Below are 25,725 nucleotides of genomic sequence, written 5' to 3' on the forward strand. Positions count from 1 at the left end.
AGCATGATTCATCAATCCAGAGTCCAAAGGTGGCAAGCTTTACGCCACTCCAGCCGACACATGGTGATCTTAGGCAGGGCTGCTCGGCCGACAGTTGTGTTGACTTGCTTCCAGAGGCAGTTTGGAACTTGGTAGTGCGTGTCTCAACTGAGAACAGACCATTATTACATGCTTCAGCAATCGGCGGTCCAGTTTTGTGAGCTTGTGGGGGATAACACTTCACGGCTGAGCCATTGTTGCTCCTACACTTTTCCATTTCACAATATCAGCACTTAGTTGACCGGGGTAGATCTAGCAGGGCAGAAATTTGACTAACTGATTTGTTGGAAAGGTGGATCCTATATCGGTGCCACGTTGAAAGTCAATGAGCTCTTCAGTAAGGCCATTCTACTGCCAATGTTTATCTATGAAGATTGCATGGCTGTGTGCTCGATTTATACACCGGTCAGCAACGGGTATGGGTGAAATAACCAAATCCACTCATTTGAAGGGGTGTCCACATACTTTTGTATATATATAGAGTAAATTGCAACTCCTCTTTGCCAGAGCTAGCTGTACATGACCACCACCTACTGGAAAGTTCACTCAATATTTATTACTGAAAAAAGCAATTTAGACTGTTGACCCCATGTCTCAAAGTTATCAAGAATGCAGCACGAGGAGACATTTTTAAGTTTGTTCTTAAAAAAAATGTGTATTTTCCAGACAGGCAGAAACCGACAAAGAACGAGTGTTAAAGCGAGAGCTGAAACGTTTCGACACTATTTACACCATGGATTTCAGCATGGAGCACACAGGTCAATGGGAGGTACTGTATGCTTAAAAAAACAACCACAATGGTTTATGTACAGGATATCCAATTGAAAAGCACCAAACATATTGACATTAATACACTGTACATACAAATGTGTGTATAAGCATGTTAGGGAGCATGAATGTATAACTAGCTACCTGTGGTGCTAACGTAGACACACAAACAAAAATGTGAGTACTACAATTTCAATATCATAAAATTAAATGTTTGGGCTACATGAGCTGGCTGAAAAATAAGGAAAAGTTATATAACTACACTGGCAAAAATGAGTGAAATATTTGAAGTCCAATTATCTTCGAGAGGAAGTGACATCTAAATAACAGATTTGAGATTGAATTTAATGTGAAAGTATAAACAAAATATCTATTTTTACTGCGTGACAACCAGCTCTGTAGGGTTCCTTTAGGTTTGACTGCAAAGAGGTGAAAAAGAGAGAGTTTGGGCTATGGAACCAAGGTGCACTTGGTGGAGCTTGATAGTCTGTTTGTCTGCCTCCTCTTGGCTGGGGGTGGTACTGGCAGGGGTGGTATTGGCGGTGCCAGTGGTTCCCTCTTCTTTGGGCTGCTTGCTGGTGAACTCAACAATGCTGAAGACAAACTGCATGCAGCCCAGTTTGATGTAGCTGCCGTGGTGGAGCAGCGCTGTGCCCTCCCAGCCAGCCCCGCTGCCACCAATTAGGCTGGAACTGCTGGCCTTACAGTTGCAGGAGAGCCTGGGTCCTCCCTGGGGCTGGCAACTCATCACTCCTCCTGATGGCATCAGTCCTGTCCTGGGGCCAGGCCCTGCCTCAGCCCCCTCCTCCTGCTCTCTCATCTTACAATGGCCTGAAGAAAGAGGGCACCGTCACTCACAAGTGTCCTACAGACACAGTGCTGGCCAAACCTTATGTCTACAGGTTTAAGGTGATTGGGCAAAACAACCAACCACATGTTGAACACAGGAGAGATAGGGGGTTTCAAACTTAGCAAAATTGGTAAGTGTGTGTGTGTATATGTGCTGAGGTGTGTTCATATACTGAGGTGTGTGTGTGTTACTTACGGACAATGCCCTGCACTTTGGACACCAGGCCACTAACCGGGCTGGGGGAGGCCTTCTCAGAGAAGTCACAGGAGTAGAGTACGTTGTCCACCGTGGTCCCATGCTCACTGTAGTTGAGCAGCTCGTAGTGCTTGGTGTTCTACAAACAGGTACAAGATAACCATCAGTCATGTTGTCTGTGGTGCTACTTTATTTCAAATATTGCTCACTGCTCAGCAAGTTTTTGTTCGACAAGCTATCAGTGTTTCAAACAGGCAAGACAACCTACCCCGTCGTAAAAGATGCAGGCGTGTTTTCCAGATACATAATTACAATGACCATAGTTTGTAAGGCACACATCCATGTCAGCACCTACAGTGGGTTGTCAGAGAGAGAAAGACTGATGAGACTTTGTTCCATGTTGAGTAAAGATCACAGTATTTCATAATACAGCATGGGCAGTCCTTACCAGCTCCTATGTACAGGGTCCTATAAGACATGTTGATGGCTCCTCCCTTCCCCATGAGTGGATAGAACGTTGCTCTCGCCTGCACCTTCGGTTCTTCTGTGATCGGGACAGATTTTGGAGGAATGACATTTTATTGTGTAACATTCTTATGACCCTAAAATGAAACTGCCAGCAGTGGGGCGGGGTCTTACCCTCTGTGCGTGGTGCGGGAGACTGAGGTTTGAGGGCGACGCTGATGGTGGGAGGAGCGGTTAGACCGCTGCCTTGGGGGGCTGGGGGCGCTTTGGGGGGAAACAGCTGCTGTATCCTCTGCCAGGCCAGGAGTTTGACCAACTCCTCATCCAGGTTACTCAGCTCCATCTCTGTATGAACAACAACATGTTTCAACGTCATCATAGACTTCGCTTGAAGCAATCCTGTATCACAGCCATCTGTAAGCAGCATTACAGGCCATTTAATCAGCATGGCCAATACATTAATGCACCGTTTTATACTTTATTCAACAACAAAAAAGTGATGTTTTTAAACTAGACAGCAAGAGGTGCTCATCACCTAGGCCTAATTCTAAACAGTGGTTCAGGTAGAATGGTGTTGAGGTATCTACATACCCCCATCCCCTTCCGTCATGGCCTTCATGCCACCAGACAGGTCTGCTATGGAGGTGGAGAGGGAGCTGGGGAACATGGAGCTGCCCTTTAGATCTGGCCCTAAGGCGAAACAGGGAGGTGTGGTGGTGGGCTGTCTTGCTGTGCTGGAGTCTTTAACGGCTCTGGGTGGGGTAAAGACATGGACACCCAGGTTGGGGCTGGGGCCGAGCTTCAGCTCACTGAAGCAGCTCAGAGGGGTGGCCTGAGCCCCTGCCTTGCCTGGAGGAGTCCCGTAGGCCTGACACTTGACATCCTGCCCTGTAGCTGCACACGTCGAAGGGGAACAACCTTTCTGGGTGCAAGACTCCAGGGGGCTGCCCCTCTCCGTTTTAACCACAACCCCTCTTCTCAGGTGATTGGGCAGCCCCAGAGCAGAGATTGGGAGTGAGGCTAGGGGGTTGAGTATGTGCAGCTGGAGCTCTGTCTGTCTGCAGGCACCTGAGGCAGCGTCACATGCTAACGGCCCGTTGGCTTGTACAGGCTGTTCCGTCAGGGGTCCGTTGTGTTTCCTGCACTTCAGACAGGGCCTCACCGTGCAGCAGCAGCTCTCCTGGCCCTGCGAGAGTTCCTTCAATACAGGGGCTCCCTGGGGACCATCAGATGTATTGCAGGGCTTAGAGCAGGGGGCAGGCAGGGCAGAAGCTGTCCTTTCTGCAAGGGGCAGAGTGCTGCTGTTCTCTAAAGCCACGCAGGGCTTAATGTCTGTCTGTTCAGAGTCCCAGTCTGACGAGGACTTCTGCTTGCCAGATAAATGTCGCATGATGCTGCACTGGAGCGCCATGACGTCTCTAAGCCACTGAACAACGAAGAAAAAAAAACATTTCAGTGAAAATAAGCACCTTCACCCATCCATCAACTCCCCAAATAAACATCAATTTACAGTTATTACACATTCAATAATTGGCAGTTCATTCCTAGCATGTCTGGACCCATGTCTTCCAGCTGGGCCAGTGTCCAGTGATTTTTTTATCAAGTGCTTTAGTGGCGTCTCAGGCACAGCCCAAAGGAACCACTGAATCTCAGTGTAGTAGACAGATACTAGTGGGTGAGTTTGTGCTGTGTGTCTGTCATGCCTACCTCCTGTTGCTCCGCCTGGCTGGTAAAATGCTGAGGGGAGCAGTCCTGGTTTGGGATGCCATTACAGATCAGCTCCCCGTTACGCACCGCTGCAGGAGCCAACATGGCCGGGGGGTTCTTGTACTGGGACTTAATAGCGTCGGGTACCTGGAGGGACAAACACCCACACACAACATTATTTACAGGAGCAGTGAAGTCCCATTGTGGTTCTTCACATTCACTCTTAATGCAGATTAGTTGACAAATCAATACATTTGTTGAAAATCTGTCTTCATCACCACTACAGTATTTCAAACTGAAAAGCAAAAACGGATTTCATAACATTATATGGCTTTTACAGACTCAGTGGGCGTAAGCAACCTTGAGCGCCTTCGTCTTGTGGTGGACACCACTGCAGACAGGCGGGTTCTGTTGGTGGACCCATCGCAGGAAGTCCACCTTGACTGCATGCTGGGATATTCTGTCCTGGAACTGGTCTAAGAGCTTGCAACGGCTGGTAAGGGACAGGCTCCGCCGGTTCAGCTGGAGAACAGGACAGGAGGCCATGTCAGGAAAAAGAGCAATGTCTACTCCTGAATCAACCCCAAATCAACCAGTAGCCAGACACTATGCACTTGTAACACGTCTATAGACCCTAAATCTCAGCTGGAGAACAGGTCACGTCAGAAACAGAATAACTTCTACATACTAGGGTTAAGAGATATCACAATATTATTGCATATTGGTGATGCTTGATATCACCCAAACACAACTACAAACCCTTTTCCCTGTACAGCGAAAACAGAGCCATTCCTATCTAAAAAAATCACCATATCCGTATTTTTTTTAAGCCTGCCAAAATACTGAACCCCAATTCCATGCATGAGGATGCTTGGCCACCAGATGACACCGGGGGGTTGGCTACATCACTTACCACCAAGTGCTCCATATGGTTGGGGCACATCCACCTGCCTGTGGGCATTGCAGTGAGTGGGGGGTCCAGGCAGTCCATGTGGAAGAGCAGGGGGCAATAGTCACACTGAACCAGGGGGGCCATTCTGCAGTTCCTATAGGATAGAGAGGAGCACAGAGAAGAGCGTAAGCTTGGATTAGCAAAGTCAGCCAACCAACTAATGCACGCAGACAGACTCCTTATATTTTCTGAGTTTGTGTATTTGGATTCCCTGAATACAGATTGTATTTGAATAATCTGTGTTGATATAACTAACGATGACGTTGCGGGTTTGAGTGACTAATCATACCTGGTGCAGGAGAAGCAAACCCTGACTGGCAGAGGAACGAGGCCGTTGGGGTCCATCACATGCTGTGGCCTCCTGAAAGTCTTCATGATCAGCTCCTCTTTCCTCCTCCGTTTAGTGCTGCCTGGCAGTGCTGTGGTGCAAGTGAGCTCGTTGGGCAGCTGGAACTGCGAGGGGTTCCTCTCCATTGCAGCGGCAATGAGCAGCTGAAAGGGCCTCTTGAGGAGCCGTGGTGTGGGGGTATGGGTGGCGGTGGCTTGCTCAGGTTCCGAGCACTGGGCCTCCACCACCACCTCCTCTGCCTTGGCCATCTCGTCAGCCTCGTTCTGCTCCTCCGAGGGGGTGGCCGTGTCCGTGGAGGAGGTGTTGGATGTTGGCGTGCCCGGTCGGCTGCTGGCCCGCCGCTCAAGGTGCTCCAGACGCTCCAGATGTACAGCAGCCACCCGCAGCCCGGGTCCTGCTGCTCCGACCCCGGGGGGCAGCCTGTCCAGGCGCAACGTAGTGGTAGTAATGGTGGTGGTGCCCCGCTCCAGTTCAGCTGCGGGGGGGGAGGAGCGCTTGGAGAGGGTTCTCTCTCTCTCCAGCAGGCCATTTGTCGGCCCAGCCTTCTGCTCCCGCTTCTGGGGATGACAGTGAGAGACCAGCTAGGATCAGACAGTATTCACCACCACTAGGGTTGTTGCAATACTTTGACTCGTATTGATACATTTAAAATGGGTGTTAACAGGCTAACACATTTGAAGCATAATAACATCTCTGTTGTATCATTTATTGTTGAAACCTCACCTTTCTCCGTACGTTGCAGCGATGACACATCCAGTCACCAGGAGGCAGCATTTCTTCACTCAATGGTGGGTTACTGTAGGAACCACAAAAAATAGCCATAAAAAAGAAATTTCTGCTTGTCATTTTATTCATAGGTCCAACGTGGATCAATTGCTATGTAAACTTTATACGGGCTAATGCCAAACAAAGCATCTATTCAATTTTGAGGCATAGGCTATAAATCAGGGTATAGGGGAGTGTTTTTTAAATTTAACTAAGCAAGTCAATTTAGAACAAATTCTAATTTACAATGACAACCTACCAAAAAGCATAATGCCTGCTGCAAGGACAGGGGCTGGGATTAAAAATACAATTTTAATATAGGACAAACCACACATCACGACAAGAGACACCACAACACTACATAAAGAGAGACCTAAAACATAGCATAGTAGCAGCACAACATGGCAGCAGCACAAAACATGGAGCAAACATTATTGGGGAAAGGTAGGGACAACAATACATCACGCAAAGCAGCCACAGGTGTCGGTGTCCATGATTGAGTCTGTTGCAGATCGTTCCAGTTGCTAGCTGCAGTGAACTGAAAAGATGAGCTACCAAGGGATGTGTGCAGAACGGATGTTGTATGTGGAGAATAAGGGCTGCAGATGATATCTCAGGGATGAGTGAGGCCTAAGAGGGTTTTATAAATAAGCATCAACCAGTGGGTCTTGTGACGGGTATAGAGTGCAGTGATGTGTCCTATAAGTTGCATTGGTGGCAATTCTGATGACCGAATGGTAAAGAACATCTAGCCACTCGAGATCCCCCTTACCTGCCGATCTATAAATTACATCTTCGTAATCTAGCATGGGAAGGATGGTCATCTGACTCGGGGTTCGTTTGGCAGCGTCGGTAAAAGAGCAGCAATTACAATAGAGGAAACCAAGTTGAGTATACCGTCTAGCCATACTCCCAAGTACTTGTATGCGGTGACTACCTCAAGTTCTAAACCCTCAAAAAGGTAGTAATCACACCAGCGGGGAGAGGGGTAGTCTTCTTACCAAACCACACAGCCTTTGTTTTGGAGGTGTTCAGAACAGGGTTAAGGGCAGAAAACACTTGTTGGACAAAGAAAGCTTTGTGGTAGAGCATTTAACATAAAATCCAGGGAGGGGCCAGCTGAGTATAAGACTGCATCATCTGCATATAAATGGATGAGAGAGCTTTCTACTGTCTGAGCTATGTTGTTGATGTATATTGAGAAGAGCGTGGGGCCTAGGATCAGGCCTTGGGGTACTCCCTTGGTGACAGGCAGTGGCTGGGACAGCTGATTTTCTGACTTTATACACGGCACTCTTTGAGGTAGTTAGCAAACCATGCCAAAGACCCATCAGAAACACCAACACCCCTTAGACGGCTCACAAGAATGGAATGGTCTACCGTATCAAAAGCTTAGGCCAAGTCAATAAAAATAGCAGCACGACATTCCTTAGAATCGAGGGCAATGGTGACATCATTGAGGACCTTTAAGGTTGCAGTAACAAATCCATAACCTGAGTGGAAACCAGATTGCATACCAGAGATAATACTAGACATCAAGAAAGCCAGTCAGTTTATTATTGACAAGCTATTCCAACACTTTTAATAAAATAGGGCAACATAGAAATTGGACTATAACAGTTAGGGTCAGCTTGATCTCCACCTTTAAATAAAGGACGCACTGTGGCTGCCTTCCAAGCAATAGGAACTTCCACAGAGAGGAGAGACAGGTTAAAAAGGTCAGAGATCGGCTTGGCGATGATCGGGGAAGCAACCTTAAAGAAGAAAGGGTCTAAACCATCTGACCCAGATGTTTTTTGGGGGTCAAGTTTAAGGAGCTCCTTTAGCACCTCGGATTCAGTGACTCCCTGCAGGGAGAAATGTTGTAGCCGGGCAGGGCGAAGAGAGGGAGGAGCATCGGGGGAATGTTGGGCAGGCAATGAGGCATGGCTGAGTCAAATAGGAATCCTGACTTAATGAAGTGGTGAATAAAGAGCTCGGCCATGTGCTTCTTGTCAGTAACAACCACATCAACATTAAGGGACATGGGCAGCTGTGTGGAGGAGGGTTTGTTCTCCAGGTCTTTTTCCAAAACGTCTTAGGGTTAGACCCACAGAGAGAGAACTGCTTCTTAAAGTAACTAACTTTGGCCTTCCGGATAGCCTGAGTGCACTTATTTCTCATTTGCCTGAACGAGAGCCAGTCAGCCTGAGTATGTGTGTGCCGAGCCTTTCGCCAAACGCAATTCTATGCAAAATTCTCATTTTCTTTATGGGGGAGTGTTTCCTAACAATAACACTAAAAATATCAAAAAAGAAAGTCCAAGCATCTTATACCAATTTACAGAGGCCAGGTCATGAAGGAAGGTTCACTCATTAAAGTATTTTAGCAAGTATATGACAAAATCAGGACAGGTCATTTTGCTGAGCAGCCATTACGAACACGGGCTGTAAAACAGTAAGGCCATTACAGAAAACACCAGACTGTTACTTACCAGGTTTATTTGTAAGGACAAAATCAAGGAGAGAGTAACATTTTCTGGATGTTTGGAGTCATACCTTGTGGGATTGGTAATAATCTGAGAAAGATTTAGGGAGTCCCATTGCTTTAGGATTTGGTCAGGTGGTTTAAGCATGTCCCAGTTTAGGTCACCTAGCAATACAAATGCAGACTTAGTGTAAGGGGCCAGGAGAGAGCTTAGGGCATTTAGGGTACAGGCTGGTGCTGATAAGAGGATGAGAACACCCAGCAAAAGTTAACAAAGCGCTATTTGAAAGTTTTGCTGGTTTTAAGCATTAATCACATTGTTTGGGGACAGACTTGGTGGAGACAACCGAGCACTGAAGGTGATCCTTGGTAAAGATTGCCACTACGTAGACTTTGATCTGAAGCCATTCTTGTGATTATTGTGACTTTGCCATTGTAATTGTTTGTAAACTTGTGTAGTTAAATTAATCTATGATCGTATGCTATCCATTTGTTGTTTGTATGTTGTTCTTTGTATGACATTTTAATATTTGATTATTAACCAATGATATTAGGCCACTCTTGGCCATGATTACAGACACCTGTGTCTTTTGACACTATATAAACAAGTCATCCAGCAGTGTTTGTGATTATACCCTGATGAAGACAGCTTGGCTGTCGAAACGGCGGTATTACATTTTTGCATCTGAGCTCCTAGAGTGTGCGCTCTCTTTTATTTTAAAGATTGCCACTCCACCACCGATGGAATATCTGTCTTGACGAAAAAGGTTATAACCAGAAAGGTTAACATCAGTGTTCAAAACTCTTCCTTAACCATGTCTCAGTAATGTCCAACATCTGGATTAGAGCTGTGAACCCACACTTTCAATTGATTCACTTTAGGTAATAAGCTAAATCAGTGAAGCAGATCGCCCCAAATCTGACTTGTGCTCTAGCAACAGTAGATGGGCCTGGGTGTACATGTACATTTCTAGATATCATCAGCAGTAATATAATCAGGGCACAGCAGAGGGCAGCGAGAGCTCTGCAGTGTTGATTAATGACATTTGAATGTGCATTAGATGGCAACAAGATCATATTGTACAGTAATTTCCTCAGGCAACGTGAATACAAAGCCGGAGAGATGTGGTTAGAATAGGATGGGAGGCCAAGAGTCCTTGTAACCAATAGAGTCAGAGTCCCGAGTGTGGAAACAAACAGTCTGTCCCACAGTCGGGTAAACAAGCAAGTTCATAGTCAACAAAGCCTCCAGGACTCATAAGGCAAATAGCATAAAGCACAATAAAATAATCGAACGACTTGGGGCTAGCCATTGTAAGTTCAGAGTCACTCGCCCCAACAGTGCGTGTGTGCTGGAGGCGACGACAGGCCAGGGCAGACTGAACAGATTGCCAGGTGGGATCCAAGCAGCAGTGCAGCAGGCAAAGGGAGTAGGTGTCACACCCACTTGGGAGAAGCTTTTTTGGGGAGGCAGATTCCTTATAGACAATCCCAGCTAGCTAGCAGGTTTCTGTCCATTGTTTTTTTCCACTTGGAAGAGGTGGTTGTCAGCCAGCTATACATCTCTTCAGTTTTGGCGAATGGTCCTTTACGACATCCAAACAAATGGCTGTTGTGTTTTGGAGATTGTGAGGAGGATATCATCTGATGTGATCAAAGCAACAATATGGTTTCTTATTGTGGTAATTTACAAATGAGGTGTCTTGGCTCCATAACAGTTCAAAATAGAGATCAATCCAGGGGCCACTGTATTGTGATGATGTAATTGACCTGTGCTGGAACAGGTCTATGTTTCAAAATACCACAACATAGCACATCAAAATACACCTTTTAATACCTAATGCAAACCTTACTTTAATGCTTGAGTGTTTACTGTTAGAATGGCTTATTTTCTAAATGCCGGTCTCCATCTAGTGGGATTAATGTGACACTGCCTGGCATGCCCACTTGTCAAAAAACAGGAGTTGGTCAATATTGAAAACTGTTTTTACTTTATCTTTAAAATCACCAATACAGGGAAATTAAGCACTTACTAACATGCCCCACAATAATGTTGTTGTACTCTAGACCAGTGTCAGAAAATGTTTTGCACGGTCTTGAGCAATGAAGACAAACTCTTCCAGAGACAGCTCCCATTCAGTCAGCACAAATATCCACACTCCTTTCTTGACACAATTTCTTATGGCCTATTGAAACCAGGGCCTCCTACTTTACTGGTAATATTAGAGTCCTTTACACTAATTGAAAAATGGGAAATTGTTTGAAAGTTTCATGCTCACTGTTAGTAAGGGGAGACCAGGGAAGTTGTAACATATTTTGTATTTGCAGCTTTTATAGAGTTGGGTTACTGGTAATATGTAGAGTGGCTCTCTATTTGCCATAAGCATGCATTTCATTTCACCATCCTGAATGTCTAAAGAACATGTTCTTGAAATCTGAACACAGAACATGTTTAACTTATCATGGCGATTTCACACAATTACAATCATGGTCTTGAATTGGTCTCGCTTTAGGTGGTCTACGAACAACACCTAGCTGTGATGCTCATAAAATCTATTCTACTACCCGGACATCATAATTGTTGGAATGCTTTCTGTTGTTTCCAATCTAGAAGATATACAGCTACTGCATTGGCAGTTGTCAATGTGATTGTATGATGGAACTGAAATTAAAATCACATAGCTAAAGTTACCAGCAATGGCAAATTTTACAGTCAATGACCACCCAAGGGGATATGCAAATGTTCTATTTGCAAAGACAGATTATACTTTCACAACCAAAACCTGCACTATTGGCTCATATGATATAAAACTGTCGCTACCAACCAACATGACACATATCCAGATCTTGCACAACTGTGTGGTGCAAATGTCTAAATGGATGTCCCCGAAATGCACATAATATGCTCATCTCAAATCAAGTTATAAGCACGTTAAATCAGCTTTAATATCATAATTATATTCCTGCTAAAAGTCAAGAGAAACGTCAGTAAAATGGCGCTGGAATAAAACGTTTTTTTTTCTTAGGTCGCCATATTGTAAACAGAGGCACACGCTCGAAGAGCAGCCTCGACTCCATTTTCAGCCAGCGTTCTCAGTTAGAGTTGGTGAGAGACGATGCCTGGAGCCAAGCAGACTTAGGCGGGCTGCAACCATTTAGCGGCGTCCTGGTTCCTGTGTCACAATCATCTTCGTAGCATGGTTAAAAAGCACCCCCCCCCCCCCCCCCCCCCCCATTTAACTTAACACATCTCAAGTGTGGTATTTTGCACAGCGGCAAGGTTCTGGAAGAAGCTGGATTGTCTAAACAGGACAGCCGCAGCCATTCTGAATCCAGCAAAATATGCCCGATCCTTACCAAGCTAGTGGGATACAAGTATCATTTTCACACATACCAACATTGTAGATGGAAGGCGGCAGGACAATGGTCACAACACAGAAGGTCCCCTCCCTCATGACAACTATCACAGATGTCGTGGTTGGTGGCTCTGCTCTTTCTCCGAACGTCCCTTTCACTCCTCCGATTCCTCTTTTCGCCATCCTCTGACTTGGGGGGTGCGAGCAGTGTTTGAATTTGCTGTAACAAGTTGAACACGTATGAGAAATCTGGATCGCCAAATTGAACTACCTTCACTGTGCATTTAGGTTTATTGTCCTTGTTGCTGGCACATCAAACAAATAAAGTTAAGTGTATGATTCAGTGTAATCTCAGGAACATGATTGTTGATAATAGCTAGTTAGGTCAGTAAACTATAAATCGCCTCCTGATGGAAGCTAGGGTATTTACTGTAACGGTGGAGTCTGCAGCAGTGATCAAAACAGCTGACAACAAATACTTTTAAATATGACTGTAGTTAAGCTATAGTTAGAGTAATAGCACGTTTCCCATAAACGGGCTAGTTACACATCACAAAGATAGGTGTTTTGTCTTCAACTTCATCCTAGCCAACGGCGTTAGAACAGAATTACAGCCTCAAAATATAGCTATATGCTTCCATCCTGCTATCTAGCTAACCATGTCCATTTGGCTCGCTAGTTAGATAGTTAAAAAACTTAAAAAGGTTGCATTTTAACTGAAATTAGCAACGTTGTGGTGACATGCCTCACCTCCATTAAGCCCCCAGAGGTATCCAAGTCGTACACAATCGTTGGCGTCTCCATTTTGTCCCACATTCACCCAGCAAAGCAGTCGACGGCTTCTTGCAGAGAATCCTATGCTATGGAACCAGCTTAGCTAGCTAGTTTCGTTCCACGCCCAGTGTGGCTGTCGAGCACCCCCCCTCCCCAACACTTGTTTCCTCCAAATGGTCTTTCTCGGTTTATTACTGAATATTGTAGAGGGAATAACGGACCCAGTCGTTATCTAGCCGAACGTAGCGACCTCGTACGCAAGCTAGGAATTGCTACGTTAGCTAGCTGCTGTATCTGAATAAGATATAGGCACACACTAGACTGATAGCCAAAATACCTATTTAGACAACTGTCTTGTACCCTCGGTAACTTAGCTAGCTACTATAACGTTAGTTTGCCACGCTAGCCATCAATGTTCGCTTGCTAACTAATGGCAAGTATATCACGAATGTTATGAGTTTCTCACAAACCTTAACTTTGAGCCCATTCTAAACTGTCTTGTTGTCAGGTTGGTGAACAACTGTGAATGTATCTGTGAGGCCTAGCCATGGTTCTTGTTTCTGCTCCTAGCTAAGAAAAGACGCTTGAAAATTCTGCAAACCCGCTCGCTTCCACTTTGCATTGTCAACAGTCAGAATACACATGTAAAATGGCAAATTAAGCGTTATTTCCAACCAAGGGTTGCAAAATGCGTTTTGTTGTTATTCTTCCAAGAGTGCAGGTTCCTCAAGAATAGTATTTTTGTTATGAAAAATCAAATGCATCAATGTTGCTAGCGGCAATATCCTCTCCGAGTTGGCGCAACTGCGAATGAAATTACGTTTGAGCATGCGCGTTTCAAAGATTGTTGAAAAACATGGCCGCGGCAGTACATAAACAGTTGTCACTAGTTACCAAAGCCATAAAGTCAAAATTGGGTATATCGTAAAAATTATGAAAACTAAAATGTACTTTTTGGTCTTAATTTAAGGTTAGGAAAAAGTTTAGCAGTGTGGTTAAAGTTGCAGATTTTAGTTAGATAAATTGTAGAAATAGGCGTGTTTAGCCATAATTACGACTTTGTGGCTGTGGTAACTAGAGACGACGACACAAACTAATAAAAATGGCATGCGCTTGAGAAGCCCTCAAAGACAGCTGGCAAGCTAACTTGAATATTTAGTTGGAGCTGCTAAGTTGTCAAATAACAGCTAGATAGCTACACCAGTTTGCTTATATTGATCAACTTTAACGCGCTATCTTCCCCTCTATTTGTGACTGACCATCGACGAAGCTTGCAAGCAAAACTACCCTCCTCATTTCAATGTAGCTTTCGCTACGCCCTCCATCTATATGGACAATCATATCAGAGTTTTCTTATTCTATGGTATATTGGCGATCACACAATTGAATGTGCAGGATGGAAACAGGTTTCCCAAAAAACTGAACAAACTACCAATAAATAAAATAAAACTTTCTGTTAAAAATCTGATCCTTACACAGGCTCAAGGGGAACCTGTGAGGACGGTTCTTCCGGTGCCACTTGTGCCATACAGTTTATAACTGTGGCAATGAATGCAACGAAATCAACATTTTTAAATTAACACAGTGTATCTTTCTTGTGGAAGCAAATATTAACTACAGGCTGTGGTGCATCCGCTACCATATCTTCACCAGCATCACTTGTTTTCTTCATTATTTTAATTGCCTCCGCATCGGAGATTGGATTGACCTCTAACTTTTGCCACCTCAATCTCCTTCACCCTTACAGGGCCTTCCAGGAACTCAGTATCATGATCCCCACCTCAAACTACTTCATCCTTACAGGGCCTTCCAGGAACTCAGGATTATGATCCCCACCTCAATCTCCTTCACCCTTACAGGGCCTTCCAGGAACTCAGGATTATGATCCCCACCTCAATCTCCTTCACCCTTACAGGGCCTTCCAGGAACTCAGGGTCATGATCCCCACCTCAATCTCCTTCACCCTTACAGGGCCTTCCAGGAACTCAGGATCATGATCCCCACCACAATTGCAACACTGTTCTTCAGTATAATCTGTCCGTCTGCACACACTTGAAATATGGCCAAATCCTTTACAATACTTACACTGCAGTGGTTTGGGGATGAAAGCTCTTACAGCATAGCTTCCCATGCGTAGGTATTTGCTCTTTATCAAAAAACAACAGGACATGTGGTGTCAGGAAAATAACCTCTCACTCAACGTCAACAAAACAAAGGAGATGATCGTAAACTTCAGGAAACAACAGAGGGAGCAGCCCTGTATCCACATCGACTGGAAAGCAGTGGAGAGGGTGGAAGTTCCTCGGCGTACATATCACTGACAAACTGAAATGGTCCACCCACACAGACAGCGTGGTGAAGAAGGCGCAGCAGCGCCTCTTCAACCTCAGGAGGCTGAAGAAACTTGGCTTGTCACCTCAAACCCTCACAAACTTTTACAGATGCACAATTGAGAGCATCCTGTTGGGCTGTATCACCGCCTGGTAGGCAACTGCACCTCCCACAACTGCAGGGCTCTCCAGAGGGTGGTGCGGTCTGCACAACACATCACCGGGGGCAAACCTCCAGGACACCTACAGCACCCGATGTCACAGGAAGGTCAAAAAGATCATTAAGGACAACAACCACCCGAGCCACTGACTGTTCACCCCAATATCATCCAGAAGGTGAGGTCAGTACAGGTGCATCAAAGCTGGGACCGGGAGACTGAAAAACAGCTTCTTCCTCAAGCTTCTACCTCATCAGACTGTTAAATAGCCATCACTAGCACAGAGAGGCTGCTGCCTACATACACAGATTTTAAATCATTGGCCACTCTAATAAATGGAACACTAGTGACTTTAATAAAATGTACATATTTTTCATAACTCATCCCATATGTATCTACTGTATCTTAGTCTGTGCCGCTCTGAAATTGCTCATCCATATATTTATATATTCTTAATTCCATTATTTTACTTAGATTTGTGTGTATTTGGTATTTGTTGAGAAATTGTTAGATATTACTTGTCAGATATTGCTGCACAGTCAGAAATAGAAGCACAAGCATTTCGCTACACTCACAATAACATCTGCTAAACATGTGTATGTGACCAATACAATTTGATTTGCATAAATTATTTTGAAAAGCAACTGCTGCACCGAAACTTTTATTTTGAAAGGATATCACCATACCGCTTATTATTGTTGGTGACTTTACACGTGCAGTGGGGTCGCTGTTGTGAAATGTCTAGCGACGTTCGGGCTGAGGGTTTTCGCGCTGCACTCCCTCACTGACTAATACAATAATGTTCCCTGCCCCCTGCCCAAACCCCCTCCACTCCGCCAACCGCCAGGATGCCCGGCATCAGAACATTCCTGGCATTCCCGTGACTGGCAGATAGCAGGTTGATTGGCATGTCGGACCCCGCGAACACTGGGTACTGATAAGTACAACACAACCACCTACTAGCCTAACACATAACACACAGCTCTCGGTGCGGGTCGCTACAGTACATAACAATAAAGATGCTATATACAGGGGAGGGGGCACAATCGATTTGAACAGGACAACGTGGAGACCTTCAAAATTAAGTTTACCGTTTGGGCAATCGTGTTTCTAACCGGAGGACTGACATGTTTCCCAATGCTGATTTCGAAATTCAGAAAATGATCAACAAAGCGCACAGCGACACACTGAGAAAAAAACGTTAAACAGCATCTTGTTAAACTGCTGGGAAAGTTTTGCGACTCTTTCCCCGAGGAGAACAGGAGACAAGACGACTGGATAAGGGACCCTTTCGAGTTGAGATGGGAAGCGTCACGTTGCCAAGCAACGAATAGGCTCTTTTCGTGGAGCTGTCGTTTGATCGCGGACTGAGCATGCGCTGCCCGGAAATGACACTGCCAAAGTTCTGGAGCAGCGTAATGGGAGAGTATCCTGCTCTCGCCTGTCATGAATTCAGAATCATGCTACCCTTCAGCACTACCTATCTGTGTGAAAGTGGCTTCTCTGCTATGGCCATGCTGAAAACTAAAAGCAGAAACTAACTGGACAGCCAGCTTGACCTCCGAGTTGCCCTATCAAACAGACTTCAATAAACTTGTTTAACTGAAGAAACACCCCAGCTTTCTCACTGATAGGCCACACACGCACACAATAAATGAACAGGACTGGTATGTGTTACTTTTGTTTAACATTATTGAACTCGTATGTGTTACTGTTCATTAACATTATTGGACTGGTTTTGATGTCATATTCTGAGTCTGATCATTTATTACACCCCATTCCTGAACCGACCGCCTAATTAAATGGCTTATTCTCTTGAATGTATAATACATGTGTTCTCAGTTAATATGGCTGTGTAGCCTAATTACTTTCTTTAATACCATAATTGAGAACAGAGTCTATTTTGCAAATGAAACCTGCCCAATAAGGCATTTTAAACAACATTATAAAATGTTATCATCAACAGTCCATAATAATGGGTCGCGAGTCAATTGTCATTGTCAAATTTGGGTCCCCTGGCAAAACCAGTTTAGAACCGCTGTCAGATCAAAGTTTTGCCCAACACTTCGCCTGATGGCAGTATTATTAGAGTTAATGCCGTAAAATGAATAATGGCGTCATCTGGTGGCTGGTTGTGCTAATCAACGTTATTTTTGCTGTTAGGCTACTCGGAAAAGTTGGACTGAATTTGAATGAGGATAGCTAGTACTGTACAATATGTTGTCTTATTTGGGGAGTATTTGTCAGCATATTTGACCATAAGCATTTTTTTGTTCAGTCCCCCCATTTTAGTAGACTGGGTGCCAGTGTGTCTGCTCTGTTGTCAAATGTTCTATCTATATCGATGCTTCCTCTCCTTACCATATTTGGTTAGAAGTGAAAGTTCACTGGCAGGGCAGAGGAAAACGATGGAGCAAGATAAAACTGGGTCAACAACATTCTGCTTATTTTTCTCACAGATCAGGAAACATCTAATCTCTATACAGGGTTCTGTTCCCAAAACAATAATTTGTTACGGACCTGATTCGTTGTCAATCTTTCAAAAAATGACGTTGAGGAAAAGCCAGTTAAACCCCTCCCTGGTTGCAGTATTTTTGGTGACCAGTAGATGGTGCTGATACTACATGACAAGACAAAAGTGTAAGGCACAAGTATAGCGAGTCACAGTTTCCCCAGCAGTTCGGAATATATTTACGCCACTTATTCCCCATCGCTGTCTGTTATAAATGTCTACTTATATCAGAACATGTTAGACTATTATTCAAACATAAATTACCTAACTATAGATGGTACCAGACCACAGTACGTGTTGTTGGTCTTGTTTACACTGGTAATCTTACCCACGGTGGTATAAGGCTCTATAGGGATAAAGATAATGTATGGCGAACCTTATACATGTATGTAGCCTATACGGGAAGACCACCCCTTCGCCGCTACACTGGCCGTAAGTCTGCTACTCTCTGAACTACAAACTAGTACATTACACCGGACATGAGTCTGCTACACCTCCAACCCCAAAACCTCTACACTGTCAGAGGTAGCTACAATCTTGATTTACTTTGACTCAATGAGGAGCATGGGTCATCTGACAAAAGCTTCCTCCAGTGTGCTCGGTGTTATGCGGTTTTCTTCACTTCTTCAAAGGACATTCTTGCTTTCTTCAGCTCTTTATTCATGTATACTGTACATATCAGGGCAAATTCAGATGAACGACTAAGAGGGCAAAAAGGCTAAATGCATCTCGAAGTGAACCAGTAATCCTTAATAAATGATTTAATGAGATTGTGTGTCAATTTTTTTCTGAATAATAACTTTATTGAGGACGTTTTTTTCATGAACTGGCTTAATCAGTGTATATACAATGAATCAAAAATAGATTATAGAAGTATAATCATTGTCATCACACCTGTTTGTGTGAGTAAATATTATCAAGTGACAATGATAAAAAGAGTGTTTGAATGGTGATGCATTCTCCTATAGAATAAGCTATATTATTTTAGGCAAATACATTGCATCAGTTTTTAGGAATCCCCAATCCACAACAGTGACTTCTTAAGCTTTAACCTTCCCTGGTTTTCATCACAAAACGAATGGCACTAGAACTTATATACACTTTGCCATAGACTTTTTCAGAGATTTGCCAATCCAATATCATTCATGAATACCTTTCAATCAGCATGTTGAAGACACACATACAATTGTGTGTGAGAAGAAATGAAAGGACATTTTCTTTTGTTTTACTACATCTCTATTTTATGATCCATATGAAATCAACAATGTAATAATCTCAGATGAACCAATGCAGTATCAGAAATATACATGATATGAACATTGCTTAATAAGGGCCTTCATTTTAAGGCACATTCAGATGTTTTTAATCATAGGAGGTTGCATAAAAAAAGAGGTGTGTTTACATGTTTTTGAGAGGGTCAACTTAAAAATGTGCAGCTATTGTACAAAACAAATGAAAAGATGTTTAAATTGTCCATTGTATTTGAAAGGTTTAAGAGTCCAAGTTATTATGATATCCCTCCAATCATCACTTGAACAATCTAGCTCTTTTGTGGTGTGCCTTGCCTCAAAACAACAATTCCCTACAAGCTGTGTGACAAATATATTGTGTTGTATTGACACATTCCATTTCTTGGACTAGATACAAACTCAGCTTTCCCATTTGTGAGGTTCGACATTGGACTGACGTCTTTAGGCTTTGATCATCTCAGGATAAAAACTGTACAACCACTGCTGTTAGGCCATTGCTGTTGAAGCTCTACAAAAAGAATCATGTTTTCCAGTCTTTGCAGTGATGACCAATGTGGGCTGGGCAGAGACATGTTCAGCAGACAGAGGGAAAGGTGGTGGAGGCAAGCGGAGTGAGGTGTGAAGGGGGTGGGGGTCTGAGGAGTGCAGACAAACTTCCACAAGGCAAACCATCTTGAGACCAGACCTGTCATTGCTGAAACACGTAGTTGTGCCTCTAGATGGAAACCTCATACTCTCTTGTGTCCTGTGAAATGAGGACATAGTTCTGAATTAGGGACAAGCTTGTACACAATAAGGTATAATGAGACAGAATTAGAGTAGATCATATTCCTTTTGTGATCACAAAGGCTATTCCTCTTTTTGTGAATGAGCCGTGTGATAAGTGACATCTGTTTGTAGACTATGATAGGGATATCACAGGGATACGTTTAGTGTCTGGAAGAGGTCAGCCCAAACTGTGAGGCTTTTCCATTTTCACCTGAGAGAGGGGACAATGACCTTAAATTGTCTATACACACACACCATTGTCTATACATACCATTCACATACATACAGTATACTGTATATTTATTTATATTCCATTTCTCGTTCTGATATTTCTTTCTAACTTTTAGATTATGTGTTTATTGTATTATATTGATAATTATTGTTGGAGCTAAAAACATAAGCATTTTGCTGCAATTGTGATAACATCTGCAAAACTGTGTATGCGACCAATTTGACTCTATTTTTGATTTGATTTGAGAGGTTTGTACCTCTCCTCTGACCCATTTAAATGTGCTCAACCTACTGTGGGCTTTAGTTCAATAAGCTCACAGTGTGAAATAGGTTCAGAATGTGGAATTGATGAAGACTGACTGACAGACAGAGGGGAGGCTAAATAAGCAGGTTGTAGCCTAGCGCTATGTCTACCTCATTGTTCTTCAGGAGTGCAGTCATGAAAGGATAGAGAAACAAACAGACAGAGAGACAATTGTTAGTTATCTGAAATCATGAGCATGAAAGCATCAGACCTGGGTAAAATATTTGACATCTTTCAAATACTATTTGAACCCATGTCTGAACAATGTCATAGCACAAAAATAAAGCTATGCTTTGTCAAATGAACTAGGAAACCTTTTGTTTGCATCAGGTGTAATGAAATGGCCCTTGTCAATGACTGAAGGTGAACAGAGTATAGTTTACACCCCTCAAACCCATTTCTATATCACCTAACGGTAAATTAGATTTGGAGAATGAACCTGCAATATGGCAAACCAGATGGTGCTTTAAGTGCATCATCTCAGACACGGATGACAGCGTCTGATTTCAACCTTTTGGGGGGCTTACTAATTCCAACAGGCATCTTAAAGAACCAGTGAATATCTCTATATCAGAACGTACCGTAGTCTCTGTTTTGTAGAGGGCGTTGTCGAAGGTGGACTCTCCTGGGATGTGGTCATATGGTAAGGAGGTGGACATGGGAAGACACAGAGGCTTCCCCTGAACCCTAGAGAACACACACACATGCAGTGACTTCAGAAAAAACTCAGACCCCTTGACTTTTTCAAAATATTGTTATGTTACAGCCTTATTCTAAAATGGATAAAACCTTATTTACATAAGTATTCAGACCATTTGCTATGAGACTTTAAATTGAGCTCAGGTGCTTCCTGTTTCCATTGATCATCCTTGAGATGTTTCCACAACTTAATTGGAAAAACCAAGCCATGAGGTCGAAGGAATTGTCCGTAGAGCTCAGAGACAGGATTGTGTCAAGGCATAGATCGGGGAAAGTGTACCAAAAAAATGTATGCAGCATTGAAGGTCCCCAAGAACACAGTGGCCATCAATCTTAAATAGAAGAAGTTTGGAACCATCAAGACTCTTCCTAGAGCTGACCGCCCAGCCAAACTGAGCAATCGGGGGAGAAGGACCTTGGTCAGGGAGGTGACCAAGAACCTGATGGTCACTCTAACAGAGCTCCACAGAGTTCCTCTGTGGAGATGGGAGAACCTTCCAGAAGGACAGCCATCTCTGCAGCACTCCACCAATCAGGCTTTTATGATAGAGTGGCCAAACAGAAGCCACTCCTCAGTAAAAGGAACATGACAGCCTGCTTGGGGTGTGCCAAAAGACACCTACAGTAAAGACATCTTAGACCATGAGGAACAAAATTATCTGGTTCGATGAAACCAATATTGTACTCTTTGGCTTGACTGCCAAGTGTCAAGTCTAGAGGAAACCTGGCACCATCCCTACGGTGAAGCATGGTGGTGGCAGCATCATGTTGTGGGGATGTTTTCAGCGGCAGGGACTAGGAGACTATTCAGGATCAAAGAAAAGATGAATGGAGCAAAGTACAGAGAGATCCTTGATGAAAACTTGCTCCAGAGCGCTCAGGACCTCAGACTGGGGCGAAGATTCACATTCAAACAGGACAACGACCCTAAGCACATAGCCAAGACAACGCAGGAGTGGTTTTGGGACAAGTCTCTGAATGTCCTTGAGTGGCCCAGCCAGAACCCGGACTTGAACCCGAGCTAACGTCTCTGGAGACCTGAAAATAGCTGTGCAGCAAAGCTCCCCATCCAACCTGACATAGCTTGAGAGGATCTGCAGAGAAGAATGGGAGAAACTCCCCAAATACAGGTGTGCCATGCTTGTAGTGTCATACCCAAGAAAACTCTGTGCTGTAATCGCTGCCAAAGGTTCTTCAACAAAATACTGAGTTAAGGGTCTAAATATTTATTTGATTTGTTATGAATTATCAAACATTTCTAAAAACCTGTTTTTGCTTTGTCATTATGGGGTATTGTGTGTAGCTTGATGAGGGAAAAAAACTTTTAATACATTTTAGAATAAGGCTGTAACGTAACAAAATGTGGAAAAAGTCAAGGGGTCTGAATACTCTCCGAAGGCACTGTAGTGTCACAAGGGCAGCATAGTATACTTACAACATTATTACAGAACCTAGCTGGTCTATAGCTATTGGTTAGACTCAGTGCTTGACTTGGGCATGAGCTCACCGAGTACCAGCACCTCAAATGTTCTACAGCTAGAGCTCAAAATTATTGTGGAGCTCCTGCACCTATATATAAACAGTAACGGCAACCAAAATCTGTACCGGCACCTATTTTCAGTCCAAGTCAACCCCTGGATAGACTACTTGATACTATGGATGATGATAGCTTTCATACTTTCAAAGTATTTTTTTTATCTATATAAAGTAGGAATACAAGACCTACTTAGAGAAGTAGAGGTAGATCCCGATGATGAAGACCATGATGAGGGCCACTGGTATAAAGACTGTTAGAGCTATGTTGGCTCGTTCCATGATGTAGTCTGCACTGGCAGCTGGTGAGCAGAGAGGTAGAGGAATCAACAGGGACACACTCAATTGGTATGATAACCTAAAGAGGCACACTTCAATGTAACACACTTGAAGTTGCTGGGAAGTACTGTATTTCGTTTTTAAAAATTTGGTCTTGACTTGATGTTTTAATTTGAAAGATCTAACAATTACTGTGCAGACTTGACGGCACTTACCATCTAATCTGCGTTCATTCATAAACTCCATTGAGGAGGCTGTAAAGAAATGGAGAACATCAGAACACAGATGTTAAAATATACATACAGATATATTGTTCATCATGAACTACTGTGAACAATGCCAGAGTGAACTAAACACACAGGGGAGTATGTGTCTGCAGTTCCTACCTCCGCAGACAGGGGGCAGGCTGCTCCACTGTGAAGGGTGTCCAGGGACACAGCGGAGGACAGGCTCCCCCAGCAGCTCATGGCCTCTGAGGCAGGAGAAGCGCAGCGTCTCCCCGGCCTGGTAGAGAGGCTTCTCTGAGATCTGGGTGCTGTAAGATGGGGTGCCAGGGTTCCTGCAAGGCTCATAGGTCACCGCTGAGAGAGGAGTGGACAGGACACACACACACAGTCAACATCATATAATGTATTTCTGTAAACAGCTAGTAAAACTCTTGGTGTATTGTATGAATTGGACACACTGCCAATCCAGCTTGTTCTGAGAACCGTATGTTTCTTAGAGCTTGGTGAAAGTGTGGTTGTCCTATGGTTATTTTGCATACAACCTTCCCACAATATTCTGTGAATGGTGCAGGATACCCAGCTAGCACATAACTTTCTGAAAACCAGGTGCAAATTGTACTACTTCATCGTAAGGTTTCCTCATGGTTCTATTTAAAGTAATGCTCTCAAATTGTTCAGAATTGCTAAGAAACAACGTTTTTCTATGAGACTTGTAGTACTTCAGCAGAACGTTTTGTGCCGGTTCCAGTAACCAAAGTTATTGTATTTTCAACTGTTTGAAGCAGATGTACAAAACCAAAAGTAAAACCAAAAATGCAAGAATGGGCATAGAAATAAAGCACATAGAACATATCTACAGCTTCTTAGACTTGCTTTTAATGAGAATGACATATCTATCTCCCATTTCTATGGGAATTTGGTCAGGTCGCCCCCAAAAAGTTACATATCGCAGTTTTAAGAAACATCGTTCTTCTATGGGAATTTCAGTACTTAAGCATATCGCTTTCTGCAGGTTTTCTCATGATTCTGTTCAAGGTCATGTTCTCAGAACATTAAGAACTTTCCATTAAAAAACAGAAGAAAAATGTGTTACGTTCATAGAAAGCTCTAAGAATGTTATTTAAAAACATATACATTCCATTCTCAGTGTCAGTCAACAAAACTCTCTCTAACCTCTATCTTGATAGGTGTGCTGGGCTGCCCACTAATTGGGCACAACTGATTTTAAAGGTACAATATGTCACTTTTTGGGTTACCTGACCAAATTCACATAGAAATGTGAGTTATAGATCTGTCATTCCCATTGAAAGCACATCTAAAAAGCGGTAGATCAGTTCTATGTGCAGTATTTCTATGCTTCTCATTCTAACGTTTCATTTTTGCATCTTTTACTTTCAGTTTTGTACACCAGCTTCAAACAGCTGAAAATACAATAGTTTTGGTTATTGAAAAGGTATCTCACAGCGGTTTAGATGGTACAGTGATTCTCTACACTCTGAGTGCTTGTTTTGTCACATACTGAAATTATTAGAATTAGAACTATTCTAATTTTAGCAACCAAGAAATGATGGAGTGATTCCTGCATATTGCACCTTTAATTAAGTGCTTTTTTTTAAAAATGGAGTCTGTTTGAGTAATCTAAAATGAACAGCTTTGTATGAGTTTAAAAAAACATGACATGCTAGCTCCATCCTAGTGACATAGTGGACTAATTCCATGGATTGAGAACAGAAGATCATAGGTTCAAATCTAACCGACACCGTGCCACAATAAAAAAATACATGTGCTTTCATGATTAATGCCTAAGGGACTGATCGAAATGTACAGAATGGTTACCTGGAGGGAAATGGGGGAGGGTCATGTTTTTTCAATTTCACTCAAGGGGAGGGTTTAGTATTTTTTAAATCTAGTCCAGGGAAGGGTCATGTCATTTGTAATTGATGAAATTGCAATATGTCTCATTGTTGTAGAATTAGCTGCTTATTAGGCTATATATGGTGTTGTTGACTGTACGTTTGTTTATTCCATGTGTAACTCTGTGTTGTTGTTTGTGTCGCACTACTTTGCTTCATATTGGTCAGGTCATAGTTGTAAATGAGAACTTATTCTCAACTGGCCTACCTGGATTAAATAAAGGTGAAATAAAATAATAAAAATCGATGTGTGCCCGATGTCGCTCCTCATCTCTGATTTTCCGCTGGTGCAATATATATATGCAATATAAATTGTGCCTATAGGCTATTTAGTGTGGTCTCAACAGCTTTTAAGGAAACACTTGTGACCTTCTCTTGTTGGGTTAAGCCACGGAAGACAAGTAGCCAGCAGTTAAAGCTTACATTTTTCTGCGTCGGTAGGTCTACTCTGTCTGGGGTGGAATGGTAGGTCTACTCTGTCTGGGGTGGAATGGTAGGTCTACTCTGTCTGGGGTGGAATGGTAGGTCTACTCTGTCTGGGGTGGAATGGTAGGACTACTCTGTCTGGGGTGGAATGGTAGGTCTACTCTGTCTGGGGTGGAATGGTAGGTCTACTCTGTCTGGGGTGGAATGGTAGGTCTACTCTGTCGGGGGTGGAATGGTAGGACTACTCTGTCTGGGGTGGAATGGTAGGACTACTCTGTCTGGGGTGGAATGGTAGGACTACTCTGTCTGGGGTGGAATGGTAGGACTACTCTGTCTGGGGTGGAATGGTAGGTCTACTCTGTCTGGGGTGGAATGGTAGGACTACTCTGTCTGGGGTGGAATGGTAGGT

At 43.5% G+C, this 25,725-nt stretch overlaps 2 protein-coding genes across 3 annotated transcripts in view; both read right to left on the reverse strand.

Moving 5' to 3' along the window:
• Positions 1-575: 575 nt before the first annotated feature.
• LOC115119273 (PHD finger protein 12-like) lies at positions 576-13,519 on the reverse strand. Its single transcript, XM_029648045.2, has 13 exons — positions 12,663-13,519; positions 11,951-12,132; positions 6,049-6,121; positions 5,266-5,882; positions 4,938-5,070; positions 4,385-4,546; positions 4,025-4,171; positions 2,909-3,743; positions 2,492-2,662; positions 2,301-2,396; positions 2,121-2,203; positions 1,853-1,991; positions 576-1,638 (listed from the first exon to the last, which is right to left on the reverse strand). The coding sequence occupies exons 1-13, from the start codon at positions 12,726-12,728 to the stop codon at positions 1,217-1,219; spliced, it is 3,126 nt and encodes a 1,041-aa protein (XP_029503905.1). The 5' UTR covers positions 12,729-13,519; the 3' UTR covers positions 576-1,216.
• A 4,961-nt stretch (positions 13,520-18,480) lies between these two features.
• The window catches only part of LOC115119272 (seizure protein 6 homolog), a 219,320-nt gene continuing 212,075 nt past the window's right edge, over positions 18,481-25,725 (reverse strand). Inside the window, exons 13-17 of one of the 2 annotated variants that reach the window (XM_065000444.1) lie at positions 23,137-23,331; positions 22,966-23,004; positions 22,665-22,773; positions 20,821-20,926; positions 18,481-19,681 (exon numbers count right to left, since the gene is read on the reverse strand). In XM_065000444.1, coding sequence (XP_064856516.1) covers positions 19,652-19,681; positions 20,821-20,926; positions 22,665-22,773; positions 22,966-23,004; positions 23,137-23,331 — 479 coding nt within the window. In that variant the 3' untranslated portion in view covers positions 18,481-19,651. Of the gene's footprint in view, positions 20,927-22,664; positions 22,774-22,965; positions 23,005-23,136; positions 23,332-25,725 lie in introns of both variants that reach the window. The other variant, XM_065000443.1, reaches the window with a different exon arrangement.

This window comes from Oncorhynchus nerka, linkage group LG14 (genome assembly GCF_034236695.1).
Source record: "Oncorhynchus nerka isolate Pitt River linkage group LG14, Oner_Uvic_2.0, whole genome shotgun sequence".
NCBI lineage: Eukaryota > Metazoa > Chordata > Actinopteri > Salmoniformes > Salmonidae > Oncorhynchus > Oncorhynchus nerka.

What these genes read in the sequence shown, in the direction of transcription:
- LOC115119273 (XM_029648045.2), bottom strand. Translation starts at nt 12,728, where the DNA reads ATGTGGGACAAAATGGAGACGCCAACGATTGTGTACGACTTGGATACC. An exon ending in GCTGCAACGTACGGAGAAAG is followed by an intron (nt 5,883 to 6,048) that starts GTGAGGTTTCAA and finishes TGTCATCCCCAG; the next exon opens with AAGCGGGAGCAGAAGGCTGG. An exon ending in GACCCTGTACATAGGAGCTG is followed by an intron (nt 2,204 to 2,300) that starts GTAAGGACTGCC and finishes AACCCACTGTAG; the next exon opens with GTGCTGACATGGATGTGTGC.